Raw genomic sequence first — 23,708 nt, 5'->3', positions numbered from 1 at the left:
TATTGTGCCATCTTCTCAGCACTCTTCAATGCATTCCAAGGAACTCCCTGGACCTCCCTGCTCTAGGACCACATGATCCCATTGCCAGGTAAGATAACAAAAATATCATCAGCCATAACTTCAGAAGTGAAAGGGTGCGCTCATGTAAGCCAAACCTATGTCTATTGGCCCCCAGAAATCCCTTTCCTCCACAGGTGACTTCCACATACGCTTATGGTTGTTCATATACCCATTAACACAAGCTGGCACATGAGATAAAGGCTATATTTAAGTCGTTTACTAGGTTTTTGGCTGTGAGCTAACATTCCTGCTCAGGGAGGACAGCTCGGCTATATTGAGTCCTATGTTTTACTTGAGTTTACTGATTAAATAACCACAAGTAGTCTTCCTGCTAAGTAGAGTAAAACAAAGAGATGAAAACAATTGTCTTGCTTTTAGTTACTCCATCTTGAAATTAGTTCACAATCATCCATTAGAAATAATCTTCATATCCAGAAAACATAAAGCATTTCTTTTCCTATTTACCCAATAGGGAAAAAAATACTCTCTGCATTGATAACATAGGAGCTGATGCAGAGATTCTGTGAGATATATTAGAGTTGCAGATAGAGAGGGATTGGGGGAAGTCTTTGGCAGATAATGATAAATGAAGATAGTCTTGGAATCTACTCTCCTTTGCGTGCGCGCGCGCGCGCGCGTGTGTGTGTGTGTGTGTGTGTGTGTGTGTGTGTGTGTGTATGTGTGTGTTTGTGTGTGTTTTACTGGGAAGTGATTGTAAGGCCTTGGATGACCTCCTGAAGTCTGTGGGGAAGAGGTAACAGCATGGTGACCTTCCTAGTGTCTCCCAGACTCTTTGGTCCATGAGCTTTAGTGGCTGCTCTGTCAGCTCTCAGTTCCTCAGAAGACAGTGTAACACAGACTCAGGCCTCTGCTGTGCTCTCTACTGCTTCCATTGTCTGTTATAAAGACAGCAGAGAGAGGGAGAGAGAGAGAGAGAGAGAGAGAGAGAGAGAGAGAGAGAGAGAGAGAGAGAGAGAGAGCCACCTCCTCTGCTGCCCCTTATTCACCTGCTCATTTACTGACCAGTGATTGACTGGATGTCACACGCCTATAACTGAGATAGACAACCAAACCCTGTAGTTGATCAGAGTGAGCTCACAGAAACAAAGGTGGCTCTGGTATAAAATCTCCAATCCAAGCATACAAGTGCTTCAGAAAGAAAAAAAAAAGTATATTTGATCCTATATCTAGGCCATTTTAACCTTGTTTCCAACCAGGAATTAATTTGATGCCCTGTGATATGAGCCTTTTGCACAATCTTCATGATCTTGGGCTGCAGGGGACTGATGTCTTAATGGCAATCTGCGAGCTTAGAGTAAAACTACCTTGTGATGGCACATTTAACTAACCCTGAATTATGACAAAGTCTTAGCGGACATGTACAGGACATTTACATAATTAGAGGATGAATTCCTTTTGATTACTGCCATTACTATCAATATTGAATTAATTTATCCTCCCCGATCACTGTATGTGAAGTACTGTGAAGCATGAGTCATGTTTAAGAGTCCAGACTTCAAGAGTCACAAAGGCACATGCTCTGGCCCCTGCAGCTTGTTTCATTTTCTTTTTTTTTTCCCATATTTTGTTAGGTATTTAGCTCATTTACATTTCCAATGCTATACCAAAGGTCCCCCATACCCCCACCCCTACTCCCCTACCCACCCAGTCCCCCTTTTTGGCCCTGGTGTTCCCCTGTACTGGGGCATATAAAGTTTGCAAGTCCAATGGGCCTCTCTTTGCAGTGATGGCCAACTAGGCCATCTTTTGATACATATGCAGCTAGAGACAAGAGCTCCGGGGTACTGCTTAGTTCATATTGTTGTTCCACCTATAGGGTTGCAGTTCCCTTTAGTTCCTTGGGTGCTTTCTCTAGTTCCTCCATTGGGGGCCCTGTGGTCCATTCAATGGCTGACTGTGAGCATCCACTTCTGTGTTTGCTAGGCCCTGGCATAGTCTCACAAGAGACAGCTATATCTGGGTCCTTTAAGCAAAATCTTGCTAGTGTATGCAATGGTGTCAGCGTTTGGAAGCTGATCATGGGATGGATCTCTGGATATGGCAATCACTAGATGGTCCATCCTTTCGTCACACTTCCAAATTTTGTCTCTGTAAGTCCTTCCATGGGTGTTTTGTTTCCTATTCTAAGAAGGGGCAAAGTGTCCACACTTTGGTCTCCGTTCTCTTGAGTTTAATGTGTTTTGCAAATTGTATCTTATATCTTGGGTATCCTAAGTTTCTGGGCTAATAACCACTTATCAGTGAGTACATATTGTGAGAGTTCCTTTGTGATTGGGTTACCTCACTCAGGATGATGCCCTCCAGGTCCATCCATTTGCCTAAAAATTTCATAAATTCATTCTTTTAATAGCTGAGTAGTACTCCATTGTGTAAATGTACCACATTTTCTGTATCCATTCCTCTGTTGAGGGGCATCTGGGTTCTTTCCAGCTTCTGGCTATTATAAATAAGGCTGCTATGAACATAGTGGAGCATGTGTCCTTCTTACCGGTTGGGGCATCTTCTGGATATATGCCCAGAAGAGGTATTGCTGGATCTTCCGGTAGTACTATGTCCAATTTTCTGAGGAACCGCCAGACGGATTTCCAGAGTGGTTGTACAAGCTTGCAATCCCACCAACAATGGAGGAGCGTTCTTCTTTCTCCACATCCTCGCCAGCATCTGCTGTCACCTGAATTTTTGATCTTAGCCATTCTGACTGGTGTGAGGTGGAATCTCAGGGTTGTTTTGATTTGCATTTCCCTGATGATTAAGGATGCTGAACATTTTTTCAGGTGCTTTTCTGCCATTCGGTATTCCTCGGGTGAGAAATCTTTGTTCAGTTCTGAGCCCCATTTTTTAATGGGGTTATTTGATTTTATGGAGTCTACCTTCTTGAGTTCTTTATATATATTGGATATTAGTCCCCTGTCCGATTTGGGATAGGTAAAAATCCTTTCCCAATCTGTTGGTGGTCTTTTTGTCTTATTGACGGTGTCTTTTGCCTTGCAGAAGCTTTGCAATTTTATGAGGTCCCATTTATCAATTCTCGATCTTACAGCACAAGCCATTGCTGTTCTATTCAGGAATTTTTCCCCTGTACCCATATCTTCGAGGCTTTTCCCTACTTTCTCCTCAATAAGTTTCAGTGTCTCTGGTTTTATGTGGAGTTCCTTAATCCACTTAGATTTGACCTTAGTACAAGGAGATAGTAATGGATCAATTTGCAATCTTCTACATGATAACAGCCAGTTGTGCCAGCACCATTTGTTGAAAATGCTGTCTTTTTTCCACTGGATGGTTTTAGCTCTCTTGTCAAAGATCAAGTGACCATAGGTGTGTGGGTTCATCTCTGGGTCTTCAATTCTGTTCCATTGGTCTACTTGTCTGTCGCTATACCAGTACCATGCAGTTTTTATCACAATTGCTCTGTAGTACAGCTTTAGGTCGGGCATGGTGATTCCACCAGAGGTTCTTTTATCCTTGAGAAGAGTTTTTGCTATCCTAGGTTTTTTGTTATTCCAGATGAAATCTGCCGATTGCCCTTTCTAATTCGTTGAAGAATTGAGTTGGAATTTTGATGGGGATTGCATTGAATCTGTAGCCCCTCTCTTCTCTTCCCCCTCCCTCCTTTCTATTGCTTTTCATTTAATTACAGCATTTCCTGTCCATCCTCAAGAACCAAACAAATGGAGGACTCTGGACAAATATAAGGGTTGGTTAGCTCTTGTCTAAAGACACTGAGATAATCCATCCGTAACCTTCTGTCCCTCATTCAGCCACCAGAGAGCATAATGTTGGTAGAAAAACAGTTCTTTCTGAATGCTTATGGACTGGGGGTGGATACATTGGTGTGAGGGAATATGTCAAGGATCTTTTGCTCAGTGGAAGGAAAATATTCTGATGCAGTCACTTCTACCAAAGTTACCTCTATTGGAGGTGGAGGCGCAGCACCTATACACCCCTAACCCTGATTTACACTCATCTGGCTCATATATTTTAAGCACTGCCCCACTGGGCCTGAATTCAACTCATGTTCACTGCTGCAATCCTTTGCCTTGCAACAGAATTCCTGAGTGAACTGAGGGATGCTTTCTCCAAGATCTTGCCTCCTAGGTGATAAGAATATCACCAAGGATCTGGTAATCCGTACCCTAAAAGTTTTTAGAAGAAAGTGACTTGAGACAAAGTGAAATCTAAGAAATCCTGGATGTCTACTGAGTAGTTAAATGCCTGTCTAGTGTTTCCAAGGCCAGTTAGAGATCAATTAATAATTTCTTAAATCTAAGTGTTCCCTTCTGAAAAGGTTCTAAGGAGCCCCAAAGGCCTAGTATTGTGTTTCTTCTCATGCATTTTGTTAAGCTCAGTTTTCCTCTTTACCAAAATGCTACTTTTTAATGATCACATCAATTCTGTATTTCTTGTCTGGAGCAAATTGCTCTCATTTCTGCATCACGACTGCCTAGGGCCTTTCTTTTCTGGTTTGTCTTTAACGTAATAACACACTTCTGTAACTTCCATAAAACGCCTAGGCAGTGCTAACTGGCAGGCACTCAAGCAGGGCATGAAAAGATTCAGGAAATCCAGTCTTAATGTGTGAAGGACTTCCAACATGGCAAGGTAATTTCATCTTCTTTTGTCACCTGTCATTCTAAATCCCCTCCTCTTCTGCTCCATCCTTCTCTAGCCACACAACTTTTCAAACAAATGTCTCAGATTTACACACACACACAAAAAAAAAAAAAAAACCCAAAATCAAAAAAAAACAAAAAACAAAAAACAAACAAAAAACAAAAAACCAAAATAATACAAAACAACAACAAAAACAAACCAGGCCACCAACCAACCAACCAACCAACCCATCTTAAATGAGCAGATCCTTACCTATTTGCCAATCCCATGGTACCTTTAACAGTTCCTTGTGTTCCATGATGGCTCTGTAGAGTCAAAGAAAATGGGCAAGACAATCATGCACATTACTTCTTTTTTTCCTGTTATTTACCATATTTACACAACGATTAAAGGAATCAATTGAACTTTAAAAATGAATTGACCCCTGAAGAGATAGCCTGTGGTCTCTCCTTGAAAGGTCTTACTAAATGTGGCCAGCAGCAATAAAAGGTCTGGGAGAAGTTAAACCTCACTGTCCTCAACCAAACAGACTTTTAGGGTTCAGTCTCTTTTTGTTCATGTGCTTTAGAGAAGCAAATAGTAAGATTCAGAAAATCCCATGCTTACAGGATTGACCAATTTACTCACTAAACCTTCAATAGAGTAGTGGGTCTCAGAGTTACATAGGCATTTGTGTCTCACAGGCATTTGGAGTGTTAAACAACTGTCTCTGGGGCCTCCTCTCTAGACCTTCAGATTCAGTGACGTTTGCAGAGCTTAGGGAGATGCAATGCTGATGAGCAATTCTTGGGTTATGGCAGTGTTGCTGGTCCAAAGACTGAACTCTGAGAATCACTCTGTAAAGAGAGGCAGAGTAGGAGGTGAGGTTGGCACCATTTTAACTACTCTGCCAGCAGGGGTTTGAGTCCAGTACACACTCAATATATCTCGTTCAGAACACAAAGTACTTATTTTGGCAGGGGTGCATCCCACAGAGCTCCTTTAGCTATGATAGATTATGACCAAGCAAAAGAGCAGCGAATCTCTGGGTATATATTTTGGACCCAATCATAATAATAGTGCATAAAATTAACTATCTATCTATAAGATGTTGGCCAAGAGTGGTTAATCTAAACAATCCTTTTCCCTCTCACAAACATGAATCAGCAAATCTAGGCGCTATACAACACCATTACATTTTTATAATGATCCTCAGATAAATGCCCTGCTTTCTCATTTCTACGTCTTGCCTGCTAGAGAGTTTACATCAGTATTTCAGGACACTTAGATTTTGAGAAATGTGCTGGGAATATCCAATATACAAAGTGTGATATCAGGTGTTACCATAATTTTTTCCTCCAAATTTTTTTGTTATAATTTCTGACAATAAACCTCTATAATTTCAAAGAGTTTGTTTCGTAGAAAAAAATTTCATGGAATAACAATTGCTCTTTTGGAGAAACTAGACTTCACTCCTCACATGAATTAAAAGTGCTCCTTACTAGTAGAAAGTATTCTTCACCTACAACAAATTCTGAGAGACTAGATAATACATTAAGGAATGACTATTGCTCTAATTTTGGAAATAGTGAAAATCCGATGCACTTCCCTTTTTGACATTTAGTGAACCTCAGTTTTATACATTCTGCCTTTTTAAGAGAAGAGAAAGTTAAATTCTGATAGTTGAATTTGAAGTATGGTTCAATCTTGTAAAAGCAATGAAGAACACTTATAAAAGGGCAATTTTATTTTTAAATATTGTTTCATTTTATTTCACATGTATGGATGTTTGTCTGCACGTCTATGTCTGCACCACATGTATACCTTGAGACCAGAAGAGGGCATTAGACCCCCTAGGAGTAGAGTTGTGGAGGACTGTGAGCTTTCATACAGGTGCTGAGTGTTGAACCCTGGTCCTCTGGAAGCAAGCCAGTATTTTAAACTGCTGAGCCATCTCTCCAGTAAAACTCCATTTTCCCAATTTTTTTAATTAGGTATTTACTTCATTTACATTTCAAATGCTATCCTGAAAGTCCCCTATATATCCCCCCCCCCCGCTCCCCTACCCACCCACTCCCACTTCTTCTTGGCCCTGGTGTTTACCCTGTACTGGGGCATATAAATTTGCAGACCAAGGGGCCTCTCTTCCCAATGATGGCCGACTAGGCCATCTTCTGCTACATATGCAGCTAGAGACATGAGCTCTGGGCGTACTGGTTAGTTCATATTGTTGTTGCACCTATAGGGTTGCAGACCCCTTCAGTTCCTTGGGAAAACTCCAATTTTAAAATAGAAATTTCTTAGCAGCTGTCACTAATAAGTAAACATACCCCACTAGAAGTGTATCAAATCATAACATTTGTCCTTTGCTTGGAACTTCTTTTAAATTATATCCTACTCCCTGGGAGAAAGCATAAACTTTTAATTATCTCCTGAAAATCATCTTCAAAACCTATGAAATGTTTTATTTTTTTTTTCCATTTTTTATTAGGTATTTAGATCATTTACATTTCCAATGCTATACCAAAAGTCCCCCTTACCCACCCACCCCCACTCCCCTACCCACCCACTCCCCCCCTTTGGCCCTGGCGTTCCCCTGTACCGGGGCACACAAAGTCTGCGTGTCCAATGGGCCTCTCTTTCCAGTGATGGCCGACTAGGCCATCTTTTGATACATATGCAGCTAGAGTCAAGAGCTCAGGGGTACTGGTTAGTTCATAATGTTGTTCCACCTATAGGGTTGCAGATCCCTTTAGCTCCTTGGGTACTTTCTCTAGCTCCTCCATTGGGAGCCCTGTGATCCATCCATTAGCTGACTGTGAGCATCCACTTCTGTGTTTGCTAGGCCCCGGCATAGTCTCACAAGAGACAGCTACATCTGGGTCCTTTCGATAAAATCTTGCTAGTATATGCAATGGTGTCAGCGTTTGGATGCTGATTATGGGGTGGATCCCTGGATATGGCAGTCTCTACATGGTCCATCCTTTCATCTCAGCTCCAAACTTTGTTTCTGTAACTCCTTCCATGGGTGTTTTGTTCCCACTTCTAAGGAGGGGCATAGTGTCTACACTTCAGTCTTCATTTTTCTTGAGTTTCATGTGTTTAGGAAATTGTATCTTATATCGTGGGTATCCTGGGTTTTGGGCTAATATCCACTTATCAGTGAGTACATATTGTGTGAGTTCCTTTGTGATTGTGTTACCTCACTCAGGATGATGCTCTCCAGGTCCATCCATTTGGCTAGGAATTTCATAAATTCATTCTTTTTAATAGCTGAGTAGTACTCCATTGTGTAGATGTACCACATTTTCTGTATCCATTCCTCTGTTGAGGGGCATCTGGGTTCTTTCCAGTTTCTGGCTATTATAAATAAGGCTGCTATGAACATAGTGGAGCATGTGTCCTTCTTACCAGTTGGGGCTTCTTCTGGATATATGCCCAGGAGAGGTATTGCTGGATCCTCCGGTAGTACTATGTCCAATTTTCTGAGGAACCGCCAGACTGATTTCCAGAGTGGTTGTACAAGCCTGCAATCCCACCAACAATGGAGGAGTGTTCCTCTTTCTCCACATCCTCGCCAGCATCTGCTGTCACCTGAATTTTTGATCTTAGCCATTCTCACTGGTGTGAGGTGGAATCTCAGGGTTGTTTTGATTTGCATTTCCCTGATGATTAAGGATGTTGAACATTTTTTCAGGTGCTTCTCTGCCATTCGGTATTCCTCAGGTGAGAATTCTTTGTTCAGTTCTGAGCCCCATTTTTTAAGGGGGTTATTTGATTTTCTGAGGTCCACCTTCTTGAGTTCTTTATATATGTTGGATATTAGTCCCCTATCTGATTTAGGATAGGTAAAGATCCTTTCCCAGTCTGTTGGTGGTCTTTTTGTCTTATAGACAGTGTCTTTTGCCTTGCAGAAACTTTGGAGTTTCATTAGGTCCCATTTGTCAATTCTCGATCTTACAGCACAAGCCATTGCTGTTCTGTTCAGGAATTTTTCCCCTGTGCCCATATCTTCAAGGCTTTTCCCCACTTTCTCCTCTATAAGTTTCAGTGTCTCTGGTTTTATGTGAAGTTCCTTGATCCACTTAGATTTGACCTTAGTACAAGGAGATAAGTATGGATCGATTCGCATTCTTCTACATGATAACAACCAGTTGTGCCAGCACCAATTGTTGAAAATGCTGTCTTTCTTCCACTGGATGGTTTTGGCTCCCTTGTCGAAGATCAAGTGACCATAGGTGTGTGGGTTCATTTCTGGGTCTTCAATTCTATTCCATTGGTCCACTTGTCTGTCTCTATACCAGTACCATGCAGTTTTTATCACAATTGCTCTGTAGTAAAGCTTTAGGTCAGGCATGGTGATTCCACCAGAGGTTCTTTTATCCTTGAGAAGAGTTTTTGCTATCCTAGAAAACCTATGAAATGTTTTATAATAATTTATAATATAATTCTTTAGTTTGGAAGTAATTTACTAATAAGGATATAGTTTATAGATTTAGTAAGCTCTTACGGTGGAAGTTTGGTGATTTTGGTTTTTACATTTTAAGGCCAAGAATTGTAAAAATACAATCTACTTCTTACAGCTGTTACGTTTCTTGTTATTCTTACTCACAATTGAATTCCACTGAAAAATGCACCAAAGAGACCAATCATTCCCAGGAACTCCACACGGCTCAGGGTTCGGATAATGGATTCTTCCCAGACATTTGAGATCCCGTACAGGGTGGCTCCTCCTAAGACCAGAAGGTCTCCTACCAGCTTATTTTCTCCTAGGAAACAAACAAACAAAAAAGCAGATGGAGACTCAGAAAAATTTCTTCACAAGGACCTAGCACCAGAAAAAGGAGCTTTTTTTTTTCTATTTTTTTTCTGATACTTTCATAAGAAGCCCAGCAATTTACAACCAAAATCACCATAAAGATTTTTAAAATGTGTTTTCTAGATGTGCTGGGATATAAAAAGCTACTTATATTCATAAAACTGGAAGTTTCCTCTAAGAATGAAGTTTTTGCTTAATTCTCTTCAATGCCCACGTTTCTGTCTAGGAAGGTTTCTGCAAATATACACTAATATGTATGCATACTATTTTTTGTTTCAGGGCACTTTTTGGCTGTCTTGTGAATCTGTTATAAATCCAACAGTCATTTTCTACCATTTCTATGCAGGGAGAGAAGGCATGACAGTAGTCAACACTATGTTTTTGACCATGGGCAAAATGTGCCCAAGTAGGCCAGGCAGTGGTGGCACACGCCTTTAATCCCAGCACTCGGGAGGCAGAGGCAGGCAGATTTCTGAGTGCAAGGCTAGCCTGGTCTACAGAGTGAGTTCCAGGACAGCCAGGGCTACACAGAGAAACCTTGTCTCAAAAAACAAAAACAAAAACAAAAACAAATAAATAATTTTGTTTAAAAAAGTGCACAAGGGGACTTACAGAGTTTATAAGAGTTTTACTTCTCTGAAACAATTTCAGAATGAAAAAATCATATAATACAATATATAAAATATAATATATGAATATTATATATTTAATTTACATGTTATATAAATATTAATGTATAAATATGTAAGTTCACCATATTAATAATTTCTTTTTAAAATAAAAACACAAAAAAATGAATTCCCTATCAAAATTTTAACACAATGTTTAATAAACCTTAAAAGAGCAATTCTCAACTTCATATGGAAAAATAAGACCCAGGATAGATAAAACAATTCTCAGCAATAAAAAAACTTCAGGAGGAATCACCATCTCTGACCTCAAGCTGTACTATAGAGCAAAAGTGATCAAAACTGCACGGTACTGGTACAAAGACAGACAGGTTGATCAATGCAATTGAATCGAAGACCCAGAAATAAACTGACAGACATATAGGCACTTGATTTTTGATAAAGAAGTCAAAACCACACAATGCGGAAAAAAGCATCTTCAACAAATGGTGCTGGTCTAACTAGATGTCTACATGTAGAAGAGTGAAAATGGATCCATATTTATCACTCTGCACAAAACTGAAATCTAAGTGAATGAAGGACCTCAACATAAAACTGGTATGATGCTTTGTATATGCTTGACCCAGGAAGGGCACTAATAGGAGGCATTAGTGAGCATGGGCTTTAAGACTCTCCTCCTAGCTTCCTAGAAGCCAGTCTTCTAGCAGCCTTCAGTTAAAGATGTAGAACTTTCAGCTCTTCCTGTACCATGCCTGCCTGGACACTGCCATGCTCCTACCTTGATAATGGACTGAATCTCTGAACCTGTAAACCAGCTCCAATTAAATGTTGTCCTTATTAAGAGTTGCCTTAGTCATGGTGTCTGTTCACAACAGAAAACCCAAACCAAGACAACCAGATACACTAAATCTCATAGAAAAAAAAAGTGGGAAATACTGTTGAATGCATTGGTAGAGGAAACAACTTCCTGAATAGAACACCAATGGCTCAGGCTCTAAGATTAACGATTGATAAACAGGACTTCATGAAACTGCACAGTTTCTATAAGGTAGAGGATAGTGTTAATAGGACAAATTGTCAGCCTACAGATTTCGAATGGATCTTCACCAATCCTACATCTAATAGAGTGGTAATAACAAAAATTTACAAAGAACTTAAGAAGTTAGACAGCAACAACCCAAATAACCCTATTAAAAATGGGCACAGAGCTAAACAGAATTCTTAACAGAGGAATCTCAAATGGCCAAGAAGCACTTCAAGTAATGTTCAAAGTTCTTAGTCATCAGGGAAATGAAAATCAAAACAACTCTGAGGTTCTATCTTACACCCATCAAAATGGCTAAGATCAACAAACTCAAGAGGCAGCACTTCCTGGCTAGGATGTGGAGCCAGGGTAGTAAGATGCAAATTAGTACAATCACTTTGGAAATCAATTTGCTGGTTTCTCAGAAAACTGGGAATAGTTGTACCTCAAGGCCCAGCTATACAATGCCTAAGCATAGACCCAAATGATGGTCCAACATCCTACAAAGACATTTGCTCAACTGTGTTCATAGCAACTTTATTCTTAATAGCTAGAAACTGGAAAAAATCTAGATATCCCTCAACTGAAGAATGGATAAAGAAAATGTGGTACATCTACACAATGACATACTACGCCGCTATTAAAAACAAAGACAACATGAATTTTGTAGGCAAATGGATGGAACTTGTGAATACCATCCTGAGTGGGGTAACCCAGTCTCCAAAGGACGTGCATGGTATGTACTCACTTATAAGCAGATATTAGCCATAAAATACAGGTACCATGCTACACTCCACAGACCCAAAGAAGCTAAACAAGAATGAAGGCACAAGTGAGGATGCTTCAATATCACTTAGGAGGGGGAATAAAATAGTCATAAGAGGCAGATAGAGGGAGGGAACTGGGTGGGAAAGGGGATGGGGAAAAATGGGTGGTTTAGGATTAGGTGTGGAGAAGGACAGGAGATTTGTCCAGATGGCCATGAAAATGAATGGAAATCTGCAACTGACAGGGTGAGGAGTAGGAGGCATCTTCAGGATAAGACAGAGACCTGGGATCAATGGGGGTGACCTTATCTGTGACTTACAACATAGGGGATATGGAACCTGAAGAAGTCACCTCCTGTAGCCTGGAAGGAACCCTAGTAGATCACTAGAGACACACCCAACTCACCCACAAAACTTTCAACCCCAAATTTATCCTATGTACAAGAAATGCAGGAACTGATGGAACAGCCACTGAGGAAATGACCAAGCAACAACTGAGACCCATCTCATGGGCAAGCACCAGCCCCTGACACTATTAATGATACTCTGTTATGCTTGCAGACAGGAGCATGTTGTCCTCTGAGAAGCTCCACCCAGCAACTGACTCAGACAGATACAGACACCCACAGCCAAACAGTGGATGGAGCTTGGGGACTCTTATGGGAAAACAGGAGGAAAGACTAAAGGCCCAGAAGGGAATAGGAAGTCCACAGAAGATCAACAGAGTTAACTAACCTGACCCCTTAGGGCTCTCAGAGTCTGAAACCATAAACTAAAGAACATAGATCGGCTGGACCTATGCTTCCCTGTACATATGTAGTAGGTGTGCAGCTTGGTCTTCATGCAGGTCCTGAACAACTGGAGCGAGGGCTATCCCAGAAGCTATTGCCAGTCTGTGGGATGTTCTTCTAGCTGTGCTGCCTTGTCTGGCCTCAGTGGGAGAGGATTTGCCTAGCCTTGCAGAGACTTGAAGTGCCAAAGAAGGGGGATACCCAGAGGGGACCACCCCGTTGGCTCAGAGGAGAAGGGGAAGGGGGACATGGAAAGGTTTGTGGGAGAGGCTGACAGGGAGAGGGGGCAGTGAGGTGGATGTAAAGTAAAAACTAAATTAAAAAAAAGAAAAAATATAAAATATAATATATAAATATGTATGTATATAAATTTAATTTATATGTTTGATATACAAACATATAAATTCACCATAATATTAGTAATTTCTCTTTTTAAATTAAAAACACATTTGTTTCAAACTTGGTTTGAGTTGGTTCTGTCCAATTTTTGAGTTTATGTCCAATTTTTTAATAAATACATTATCCTATAGTTTGGCAACCTCTTCCCACTTCAGGCAGTATAGATAGAAGCCATGAAGAAAGAGTGAAAATAAATAGTGTGAGCAGCTTCACTGGTGAACCCTCGACTCTAGTGGCTTCTGGCTCTGTGCACTGGGTGCCAGGCAGCTACCTGCTCTGCAAATGTACAGCTCTGGGAGAGGAGAGAAGGACGGGAAGTGTGTTAACTACAACAGTGCTCTTCAGGAAGAGACTCATCTAGAAAACCTTTGAATGCTGAGATCATCTGAATTTCTAAAACTATAGAAGCAGGCAGTCACTACTCATTGGGGAGCATAGAACATCCTATAGATAGAGGATTCACATGAATGAAGGCAGGGTTGGCATAGAGTTCTTTATATGGTTGCCTCAGATTACATCTCTATGCTAAATGGCATCACCCTTTCCCAGGCAACTTCCTATACCTGTTAAGGACTGGAGGGAGAGAGAGGAAGAGACTCTGAAAGGTAAGACAACAGCTTGTTGGAGTTATTCTCAAGGGAAGGAAACTGAAGACATGATTTTGGGAAGGTTGAAAGATTTCTTTGAGTCTTTGGGGAGCTGCCATCACTATCAGCCGATGAGCAAGAACTTAATGAAGCCCTGATGAGAAAGGAGACCTAAGGGGAGGTCCCTGGGCACCACTGTTAGAGAAATGAAGATCTCTGTGACAGGAAATCTTCAGCAACTGGTTAATCTTTATATGTCAACTATGGGAGTATGAAAATGTTTGAACATGACATGGTCCATACCTAAAATTCTAAAGCACATCTTTTAGTTGCTTTTCATTTTAGAAACATTTCAGAATCTTGTCATGACAAGAAGTCATTGTTACGAATATCAATTATTGTTGTAGTAGTGAAATACAGAAGGGCTTCTTAATAGAACTCTTAGCAAAATTAATTTTATGTGAGTGGATTCAGGAAAACGAAGTCATAATGAAATATCTTAGCAGGATGAAAGGAACATCAGCCTATTTTATTAAAGTCCTAAAGGATGGACACTGCCTTTAGTGAATAGTCTTCCTCAGTTGTTTATCTTTTAAGACTTAATTTTATCCATGTGCACACACGGACGTCACATCCTGCAACTGGGGTTACAAGGAGTTGTAAGATGCCAGATGTGCATGCTGGGAATCAAACTCAGGTCCTCTGGAAAATAAACAAGCAGAACCCCCGTCACCTTTTTTATAGATACGGCTAGTCTTTAGGATGGCCCACTAAAAGAAATATCTTTATCAATACTTTAAAATCTTCCTTTATTTAATGCTAACTTTTAATAATATAATTGTATATAATTTCAAGTTCAGAAATATTTTGAAGTTATTAATAAAATATTGCATGTTATTTATTATTATTTACTAGTAATTCTTTTAATTAGTTTTTAAGTTACTTTTAAGTTATTTTATAGCATGGGCTATCTTTTGGATCCTAAATATTCCTGAAAGCCAATGTGTGAAGATTTAGTATCTAGACAGGAAGTGGAACTACTAGTAGATAGCACCTATCAGACAGATATTACGTCTTCTGGAGTGTGCACTTAAAGAGGATATTAAGACTCAGTCCCTTCCTCCTCCTTCTCCTCCTCCTCTTCCTCCTCCTCCTCCTCCTCCTCCTCCTCCTCCTCCTCCTCCTCCTCCTCCTCCTCCTCCTCCTCTTCTTCTTCTTCTTCTTCTTCTTCTTCTTCTTCTTCTTCTTCTTCTTCTTCTTCTTCTTCTTTTTTTCTGTTTCTTGAACACTATGAAGGGAACAGTTCCCTTCTGCTATGTATTTCTACCATGATGTACTGTGCTACACTATTTTAAATTCCCAGAAAATGTCTAAATAAATTGTCTGGCATAAAATGTCTGAGTCCTTCACATGGCAAAGTTTTGAATGGTGATAGCTTTCGATTCATGTAGAGTGGAATAAATCACACCTGCCATGAACTACAGAGTCTTCCTTGTATTTTATTTAGTTTATTTTAAATTGTTATTATTACAAGAATAAAATAGTAGGTAGGAAATATTTAGCATAATATGTCACACTACTTGTTCATAGATGATGTTTTTAAAAGGCATTAGCTTCAGTCTATGTGATTAACTACCTGCCTCTGTGAGTTGAACATTTTTCATTCTGGGCTACTCCTGGTTTCTAATCAACCCTTCCATAACTGGTTTCCAATTATTTCAATTAGCTTTCTGTATTATATTTTTAAAAAGCAGAAATATTTTTTAAATATACATTGTGAGACATTGGACTATGCACAGACAGTCTGGTCTCCAGTCGAGCTGAGATGTTGAACCCCAGGACCCAGTGGTGATAATTTACCTACATGGGACGGAAGGAGTTCTCTCATGTCTTCTGGAACTCTGGCTCCTGTCTAAGTTACCTCCCACTTTAGCCCCCACAAGAGAAGCATGGCTAGAAGTCCCTCTCCTCTCCTCTCCTCTCCTCTCCTCTCCTCTCCTCTCCTCTCCTCTCCTCTCCTCTCCTCTCCTCTCCTCTCCTCTCCTCTCCCCTCCCCTCCCCTCCCCTCCCCTCCCCTCCCCTCCCCCTCTTTCTTCTCTTCTCTCCTCTCTTCCTCTCTTTCCCTCTTCCTCTCTAGCCTTTCTCTCTTCTCACCCCCCCCCTCCCTCTCCCTCTCCCTCTCCCTTTCCCGTTTGTCTCCTCTTGGTCACGGCCGGTCTCTTCTCTCCACCTTCTCTCTTTTCCCTTTCTTTCTGCAATAAAGCTCTAAAACCATACACTGCCTCTGTGCAGATGTGCAGACTCTCACCTGTGTGGGAACCTCTCTTCCCTATGCCCTCTCTCCCATAACCCTGGGACTACAGGGTGTAACCCTAGAGCCCCTTTTGGTTTTAGGGGCTGCCCTTTGTCCACCTCCAGTCAAGTGGGTCAGAGGCTTGGATGCCCACCCGGGGCTGAGTGGAAAGCTTCTGGCAGCCCTCCTGCGTCCGCCTGTCTAGCATAGGTGGAACTCTGGCCAGACACGGGCTCTCCTCCCTTCCCCCTCTTTCCCAGGCCCCCTTTTAGTTCCCATAATACATTTGCTATGTGAGTTACTAGAAGAAGAGCCAAGTTTCTCTAAAAATTATTGAGTGTCACTAATTCAAGAACCAGTTTTACTATTTGGAAATATTAGAAGACAGCTAGGTCCCTTGATGAAAATGTATCCATTCCTTCAAATACATTGGTGTTTTAGATAGTGGACCAACTGTGTTGCTTTCATGGGTCTCAATTTTAACTTTAAAGTTTCATGTCAGATCAATTCACCATCCTGGACAATTTAGGATGCTTATTTACTCTAAGTAACTATTTTAAAAACACCTTCAAATAAACAAGATGCAATTATAGAAAAGTAAGAACTGTGTGGAATAGAAAAAATTGCAAAGATTTTACATTTGAGTGACACAGTTTACCTTGATTTTTGAGAATGAAACATGAGAATTTTTTTCAGTGCTATTAAACTATAATGAGATAATTGATGGGAAGGTGCCTCACAATGGGGAGTGTTCAACAACAACAACAAAATGTCACTTTTAATTGATTGTGTTAAGTTGTCAGGCTCTGGAAAAGTATTTTGTTTTCCTTAAAATAAATATAGACTTATAACTAATAATAAATTGTTAACATTATCACAAATGAACTAAAAGGTGCAATTATTATAGTATAAAGGGGCTACTTTTTGGAGAAGCAATATATTTTAGGATAGGGCATGATTTTCATTTTTGTATTCATCTTATTACTTTTACCCTTTCTCTTTATATCCACAAGTTAGAAAAGTAGAGGCCATTGTGGAGTATCTCTGGGGCTCTAATGAATATTTCAACATTCCTAACATTTCCACTGTCTACTGGATATCTTCCATGAGTCACATCAGCAAGAGCAAGGATGGTCTCTCAGAGAGTCCTGAGGGGCAGATGGGAGCTAAGAGAAAATAGAGCCTCTAAATAGTAGGCCCACCAAATTGACAAAGAAATATACTTTTGTAGAGCTTAATCGTGTAGAAAGTTCTTATGGTAGGTGACTGGCTATACCCATGATAGGTATTCCATGGGTGTCAAAGTGAGGTCCCCAATGCCAGGAGCCTGGGTATCTGCTTTTGACCACTGTCTGCAGTATTAATTGTAAATGGGTTAAAACCAGTATATTTAGGTATGGAATTGTCAAAATCTTCATCTAAGGAGAAACAGGGTTTAAACAATATTTTAAAAAAAAAATCAGATATTCTCCTTTCCTTTGAAAAGCTCCCAATACGATTGTAAGGATTTACCTGAGTCAAATGTTTCATTAACGTTCTTGTGAATACAAAAGTATTTCAGAAAAGCCTGGTGACCTTGGCTGGCTAATGCAGTTGCACCCACTGTGATGTAAAAGACGAAACTAGTGGGATAATCCTAGTAATAATGCATAGACATTTTAAAATTATATTGATTTCAGAACCAGTGTGTTTTAAAAGATATATATGATAGTTGAGCTTTCTGCCCAATTAAATAGTTTATAGAGATAAAGTATGTGTAGTCAATGAGTCCTTGAATTCATATTTGGGCAGACCTTGAGGTATCCATCTACACTCTTGGGCACTGTTTTAGTAGTACAGAATATGCTCTACAGTGACCAGATTTATTTCTCTTATCACTGGTGCTTTGCATATCACAAAAGGCTGTGCCATGAGCCTCAAGCAGGTCAATAAGGACAGTGCTGTGCTACCTCACTGTGGTTTATTGCATTACTATTATAAGTGATCGCTTAAGGAAAGGCTCTCCAGTGGATTTCCTGCCTTTTTCTTAACTAGTACAATTTTCCTATCACTTCAGAGCCAGAAAACATTTTTACAGGATTAGTGTCAATAATCTAATAAATCAACTCAAAGTTAACTTACTATTTAGGGTCAAAACACTGTAACTGTCTTGATTGACTGTGGAATAAGATGATGACCAGAATGGACAACCAGAGCAATAGTCAAAATTTTTGTAACTAAGGATATCTATTTCTGTTTCATATGTGTTTATATAGTACCCAGAAAGCTTAGGCATTTAATCAGGCAGAATACTATATGATGAGTTTGAAAGAAACTATCAAGAACACTGATTCTATGTATGAAGCACATAGTCAGACTTTTGATACATTATGTATCAATAGGCCACAGAAAAAGTGTTTCTCAAAGGAAAATTGGGGAGATGGTGGGTTTGTATTTCCAAACCATCTGCTGAGGTAGGGATTCATAATAGCTCAACTGCAGGTCCAGGAGACTGAAGACATCTCCCTTTTATTCTGTGTTGCAGCTTTAGCTGTTTATAGTTTTTTGGTTTTGTTTTTTTTTTTTTTTTTTTTTGAGACAGGGTTTCTTTCTATAGCCTTGGCTGTCCTGGAACTCACTTTGTAGACCAGGTTGGCCTCAAACTCAGAAATCTGCAGCTTTAGCTGTTAACAATATGGAAGGAAGAGAGCTTGCCTGGAAGGTCAAGAGCCAAGAAGGGCCTTCCACCCCAGCTCTGTGACCTTGAATAATTCTCTTGGCTTTGCCAGAGCTTGGTGTTCTCTCATTTCGACTACAACGGAGGTTGAAGAAGGTTCTTTGTGTGTGTGTGTGTGTGTGTGTGTGTGTGTGTGTGTGTGTGTGTGTAAACAACTAAGATGCAACATAAAGGACATCATTTCAGGGGCTTCATGCAGTCTTGTCTCATAAAACAAATCACCCCAATTCTGACCGTTCATTATTAACATTTTAGAAGAAAGAACAATTCTAAGACCTTTAGAAAGTGAGTACTTTATACTCCACTTCTGATGCTAGCAAAAGGGGTTTGTATGCTTGACATTTTTTGTCTTCTAAAACTCTTTCTTTTTTTATTTTTTATTTAATCTTTTTTTACAGTCCAGACTTTATCCCACTCCTGGTCCACCCTCTGACTAATCCACATCTCATACCTCCTCTCCTGCCCCCAGTCTCTATAAGGGTGTTCCTCCCCTCCATCACTACCCCACCAGACCTCCCCACTCCCTGGGGCCTCCAGTCTCTTGAGAGTCATGTGCATCTTCTCTGAGTGAGTCCAGACCAAGAAGTCCTAAAGGAGGTCCAGTGACAGGCCTAAATTGGGATCCAGATCACAGGGAGGCCCCAAGGCCTGACACTATTATTGATGCTTTGGTCTGCTCACAAAAAGGGGCCTAACATGACTGCCCTCAGAAAGACCCAACAAGCAGCTGAAAGAGTCAGATGCTCCCAACCAATGGACAGAAGCTGCTGACCCCTGTAGTTGAATTAGGGAAAAGCTGGAAGAAGCTAAGGAGGGAGGGAGACTCTATAAGAAGACCAGTAGTCTCAACTAACCTGGACCCATGAGATCTTTCAGACACCGAGCCACCAACTAAAGTTCTTTCTGTTGCAGAAGAATTGAAACACATTAGGAAGGTCTTTCCCGAAGCCACTGGAATCAGGGTTCCTTCTGAAGAGCCACAAAATCACAACGCTATGCCTGAGAAGTCTGCAAGCTGTGATCAATGTAACAACTCTTCCCATTAAAACAGATAAACAAACAAACAAACACACAAACAAACACATGCATGAGATGGCAGGTAGGTCCTGGCACACAGCACATCCTACTCTGGTCTGCAGACTCTAAGTACCCATTCTCTGGCTTGTAAGGCAACCTTTACCCAGTAGGTTGGAGATTTTTTGTCTTTCTCTCCTTTGGCAGAGCTGGGACTGGGTGAGGAGGAGCAGGGAGGGCTTTGTGGCTGAGTTGCTGATTAACTTGTCCATACTACCTTTGAAAACTGTTCCAGGCCAGTGGTTCTGACCTTCAAAACTTTCCTCCACACTGTGTTAATGTCTCTGAATTTTACATCTTATATTCACCCAGGACATATATATCAGGGCCTTCTATGTGCTATTACTTTGGGTGTGGGGCAAAAAAAAAAAAAAAAAAAAACCTGAACAGGACACTGCCACAGGAAGAACCAAGTTCCTAGGAGTCCTGTTTCTACCCAAGTGCAGACACCTCAGGTCTCTTTTTGGTTCCACTCATAGAGGTGTGTGACCTGGTGGCCACTCCAAGACTCACCTGCTCCCTGGTGCCTTCCCACGAGCACATCCGCTCCCACCATGCAGCCCATACCCAGGATGCAGACTACGATGCCGATGAAATGCACAGCCTTGTACCGGATCAGCAGGAAGAACCAGGAGAGCAAAATCACCACCGGGATCACAAAACAGTCCAGGAGCTATTGGGAGTGTCAAGAGAAACCACAGTGAGAGTCAGGGATACCAGCACACAGGGAAAGGTTGCACTCAGTCAGCAAGCTTTTCGAGGGAAAGTACTTGCTCAGAGCCAGAGCAGAGGCAGTCAAAGTCCCCTCAGACTTAGACACAAGCCAGCTGTGTTCCTCATTTAATCACTAATATCCCTGAAGGAAGGGACAATGACAAATGAATAAGACTAGACAGGGGTGAGGATTTTCCTGTCTTCTTCTGTGTCCAGCCAGCTCTGCTGCCCATCTTTTTCAGAACCCTGACAATGTTATTGGGGATACTTTGGCCATGGAAAAACACCTTGAGCCATTTTACATGCTTCTAACACTTCAGGAGGAGATATGGAAATGGATGGTGAGGCCATAGGTTTTATTTACAATGTTTTTCAAATTAACATAACTTAGAAAATGTATACTTACTTTTTCTTGGGCAATTATCTCTCTTCTAATACTGAAAATTATTTAAAATCTGATGGGTTGTTGTTTCTTTTTTAATACCACTGTATATATCAGTGCAAAAAATAGTGTGACTCCCACCTGACATGAATCCCTGAGAGCTGATATAATGCCCTTAGTGAGGTGGATAGACAACATGGAGACAGGAGAGGAATACTGTGCTGAGATCCAGAGCCCCTGCTCTCTGGCATTGGGCAATCACACACCCAGGAGAGCTCTGACTTACTAGCAAAAACCAACAACCCCAAGAGGCCTCCCTGGCCACCAGTTCAAAGCTCAGGGTTAATGCATAGGGGCATATTTTGGTGTTGAGCATGGTAGGTCACACCTGTAATCTAAGCAGAAGGGAAGCTGAGGCAGATGGATCAGGCAGGGTCTGAGGCCAACCTGAGCTATATAGAGAGAACATGTCTGAAAAACAAATGGGCTGAAGATACAGCTCAGCAGGCATATTGCTTTCCCAGCATGCACAATTCCCCCAGCATAGCATAAAACATGTCATGGTAGTGTGTGCTTATAGACTCAGGGGAAGAAAAACATGAAGTTCAAGATTATGCTTAAATATGCACTGAGTTGGAGGTTAGCCTGAGCTAGGTGAAGTTCTGTCTCAATTATAATAAATTAGTTTAATAAAGGGAAATATGAAAAGAAGGAGGAGGAAAGAAGAAAGAAGAAGGAACAAAGTAGTTTAAAACATGAAGCCCCTAAAGACTGTATGTAAGTCTCTAAAATGTTTAGGCTCCCTGGATGTGCATATGTCCTTATCACTTCAGTAAATCTTCAAAAAAAATCATTGTCCAATGATGGGTCTCTCCACTAGACAAACCGATGTTCCACAAGACATCAACCTCCATTTGGAACATAAATGAAAAACTTATGCTTTGCCTTATAGCTTGTACAAATCCATGCTGGAATTCCCAGCACTTGCCATGCATCCTGCAGCTGCCAGCAGAAGCCAGGCATCTCTACTACTCCTCCACTCCCACTGCCCACCTCCCATTGATCAGTACAATCTGTCACTTCCACCTTCTAAATGTCTAGCATCCATATTCATGCCAACTTCTCCCATTTGTACAATCGAAACTCAGCTAGCATTCTCTCCTCCTGGGAAGAAGGCCTTCCTGCTAGCCCCAGAGCCTTTACTCCTGGAGCTCTCCCACTTCTGAAGTGGTTCACTCTAAGTCTTGAATCTCCCATGTCCCTTCCCTTTAGGTGCACTCAAGGAAGCCTCTGGGATCTGAAGATGAAGTTGGTTCCCATCTAATAGTCTTGCACATTATTCTCCTTCACAATACCAATTGCAAGCCTACTTAACTAACATGGCATTTTCTGCATAAAGTCAGATTTACCCACTTGCCTATTTCTAAGATGCAGAATTCTACCAGGCTCATGAGAAGTAGTTATTATACAAGGACACACAGATTTCTAAGGATTTGAAACATCAAAACCCACCCTTTGAGACCAGTAAGGTCTGAGAAAGGTTTGGTATTCACATGGTATTTCTGAATGTCAAACTAGTCAATTGGCAGCATAAGCAGCAATCAGAATCCTCACTATACCCAAAGGTGCTTGTAATGTGAACAGATACTCATGTGTCTCTATGTGTTAAATTGTTCTCTTGCCAAATGACATCACTCAGTGTACCCAATCATATCCAGGGTTGCTGTAAGATGCCAGAGCTATAGTGATGAAGCACCATGTGAATGTTATGCCAAGTAGCATTGGGAGAACTGTCTCAAGGCACACAGCATTCCTGAAGGGGCTCTGTAAAAGCAGCAGCAGTTAGTGGGATTGTTCTGAGAAGCCCATAGTTGCTCACTGCATGGTTAAATTAACAATGTAAGTTAATGACCTATCTGATGTGATTATATGCACGATGTTAGGTTTTACAACTGGCTTCAGATGCCATGTAATGAAATTTCAGTTTGCCAATGAAAATTGTTCACTGCACACAATAGAATCACTGTTTCATTTTGCAAATTAAAAAATGATTGGATTAAGTTGAAATATTTCACTATTTGCCATACAGTTGGGATGGCATCTGACTGGAAGGAATCTTTCCACAGAGCTGATGGCTTCCATTCACATCATCCAGGCTTTGATAAGGGCTGAAGTGAGCCTTTTTATCTCTCAGCATTACTGGAAACACCAGAGCACTTGGTGAGCCCTGTATCCTGTAGCACCATGGTGTGGGTATGAAAACCCTCATTTGTCAGTATCAAGTGGTAACCAAGGAAGAAAGGTGTTTACAAAGAAGAGAAGGGAAATAAGAGTGTCATCAAGCTGTGGCTCATATGATGCTAGTTCAAGAGAAGTTTGGTGCTTGACCTGGAGAGGGGCTCAATAATGGTGCTTGAACGATGGACACACCTATGATGTCCAGAAATGACATTAGAGGTAATCCAAGTTATTAGTGGCATTTGGAGTACTGCTTCAACTCTTCATTTTACAGGACTGCAGCTTCTATCTGAAGAAAGTTACCACTCATGCCCTTGCTCTTAAAGCAGTCCTACACCATTTTGGGGTAGCATTTCCCTGGGGCAGAAGAACCAAATCTAGTATGAAAGTTGGGCACTCGCAAGTTAAGTCCCAAGAGAGTGATTCACTGAAGGTTGCACAGTAGTCCCAGCAGTAGTTATGAATACTGGTGCTCCTGAAGAGCATTGTAGTGGAAATCAATGGCAACTACGTTGAGCTGCTACACCTGAGTGAGGCCTTGCCATAGTGCCTATCACTACAGATGAGAAGCTGTTTGGCATCCATGATTTATAAATCGGTTATT

At 40.9% G+C, this 23,708-nt stretch overlaps 1 protein-coding gene across 1 annotated transcript in view; it reads right to left on the bottom strand.

The window, feature by feature from the left end:
* Nucleotides 1–23,708, bottom strand: part of Slc35f1 (solute carrier family 35, member F1) — a 421,122-nt gene that overhangs the window by 28,729 nt on the left and 368,685 nt on the right. Inside the window, exons 4-6 of the mRNA NM_178675.4 lie at nucleotides 20,284–20,443; nucleotides 9,284–9,440; nucleotides 4,945–4,997 (exon numbers count right to left, since the gene is read on the bottom strand). Coding sequence (NP_848790.2) covers nucleotides 4,945–4,997; nucleotides 9,284–9,440; nucleotides 20,284–20,443 — 370 coding nt within the window. The remainder of the gene's footprint in view (nucleotides 1–4,944; nucleotides 4,998–9,283; nucleotides 9,441–20,283; nucleotides 20,444–23,708) is intronic.

Source organism: Mus musculus, chromosome 10 (genome assembly GCF_000001635.26).
Source record: "Mus musculus strain C57BL/6J chromosome 10, GRCm38.p6 C57BL/6J".
Classification (NCBI taxonomy): Eukaryota; Metazoa; Chordata; class Mammalia; order Rodentia; family Muridae; genus Mus; species Mus musculus.
Note: the sequence above shows the minus strand (reverse complement) of the source record. Positions and strands in the feature narration are given on the sequence as shown.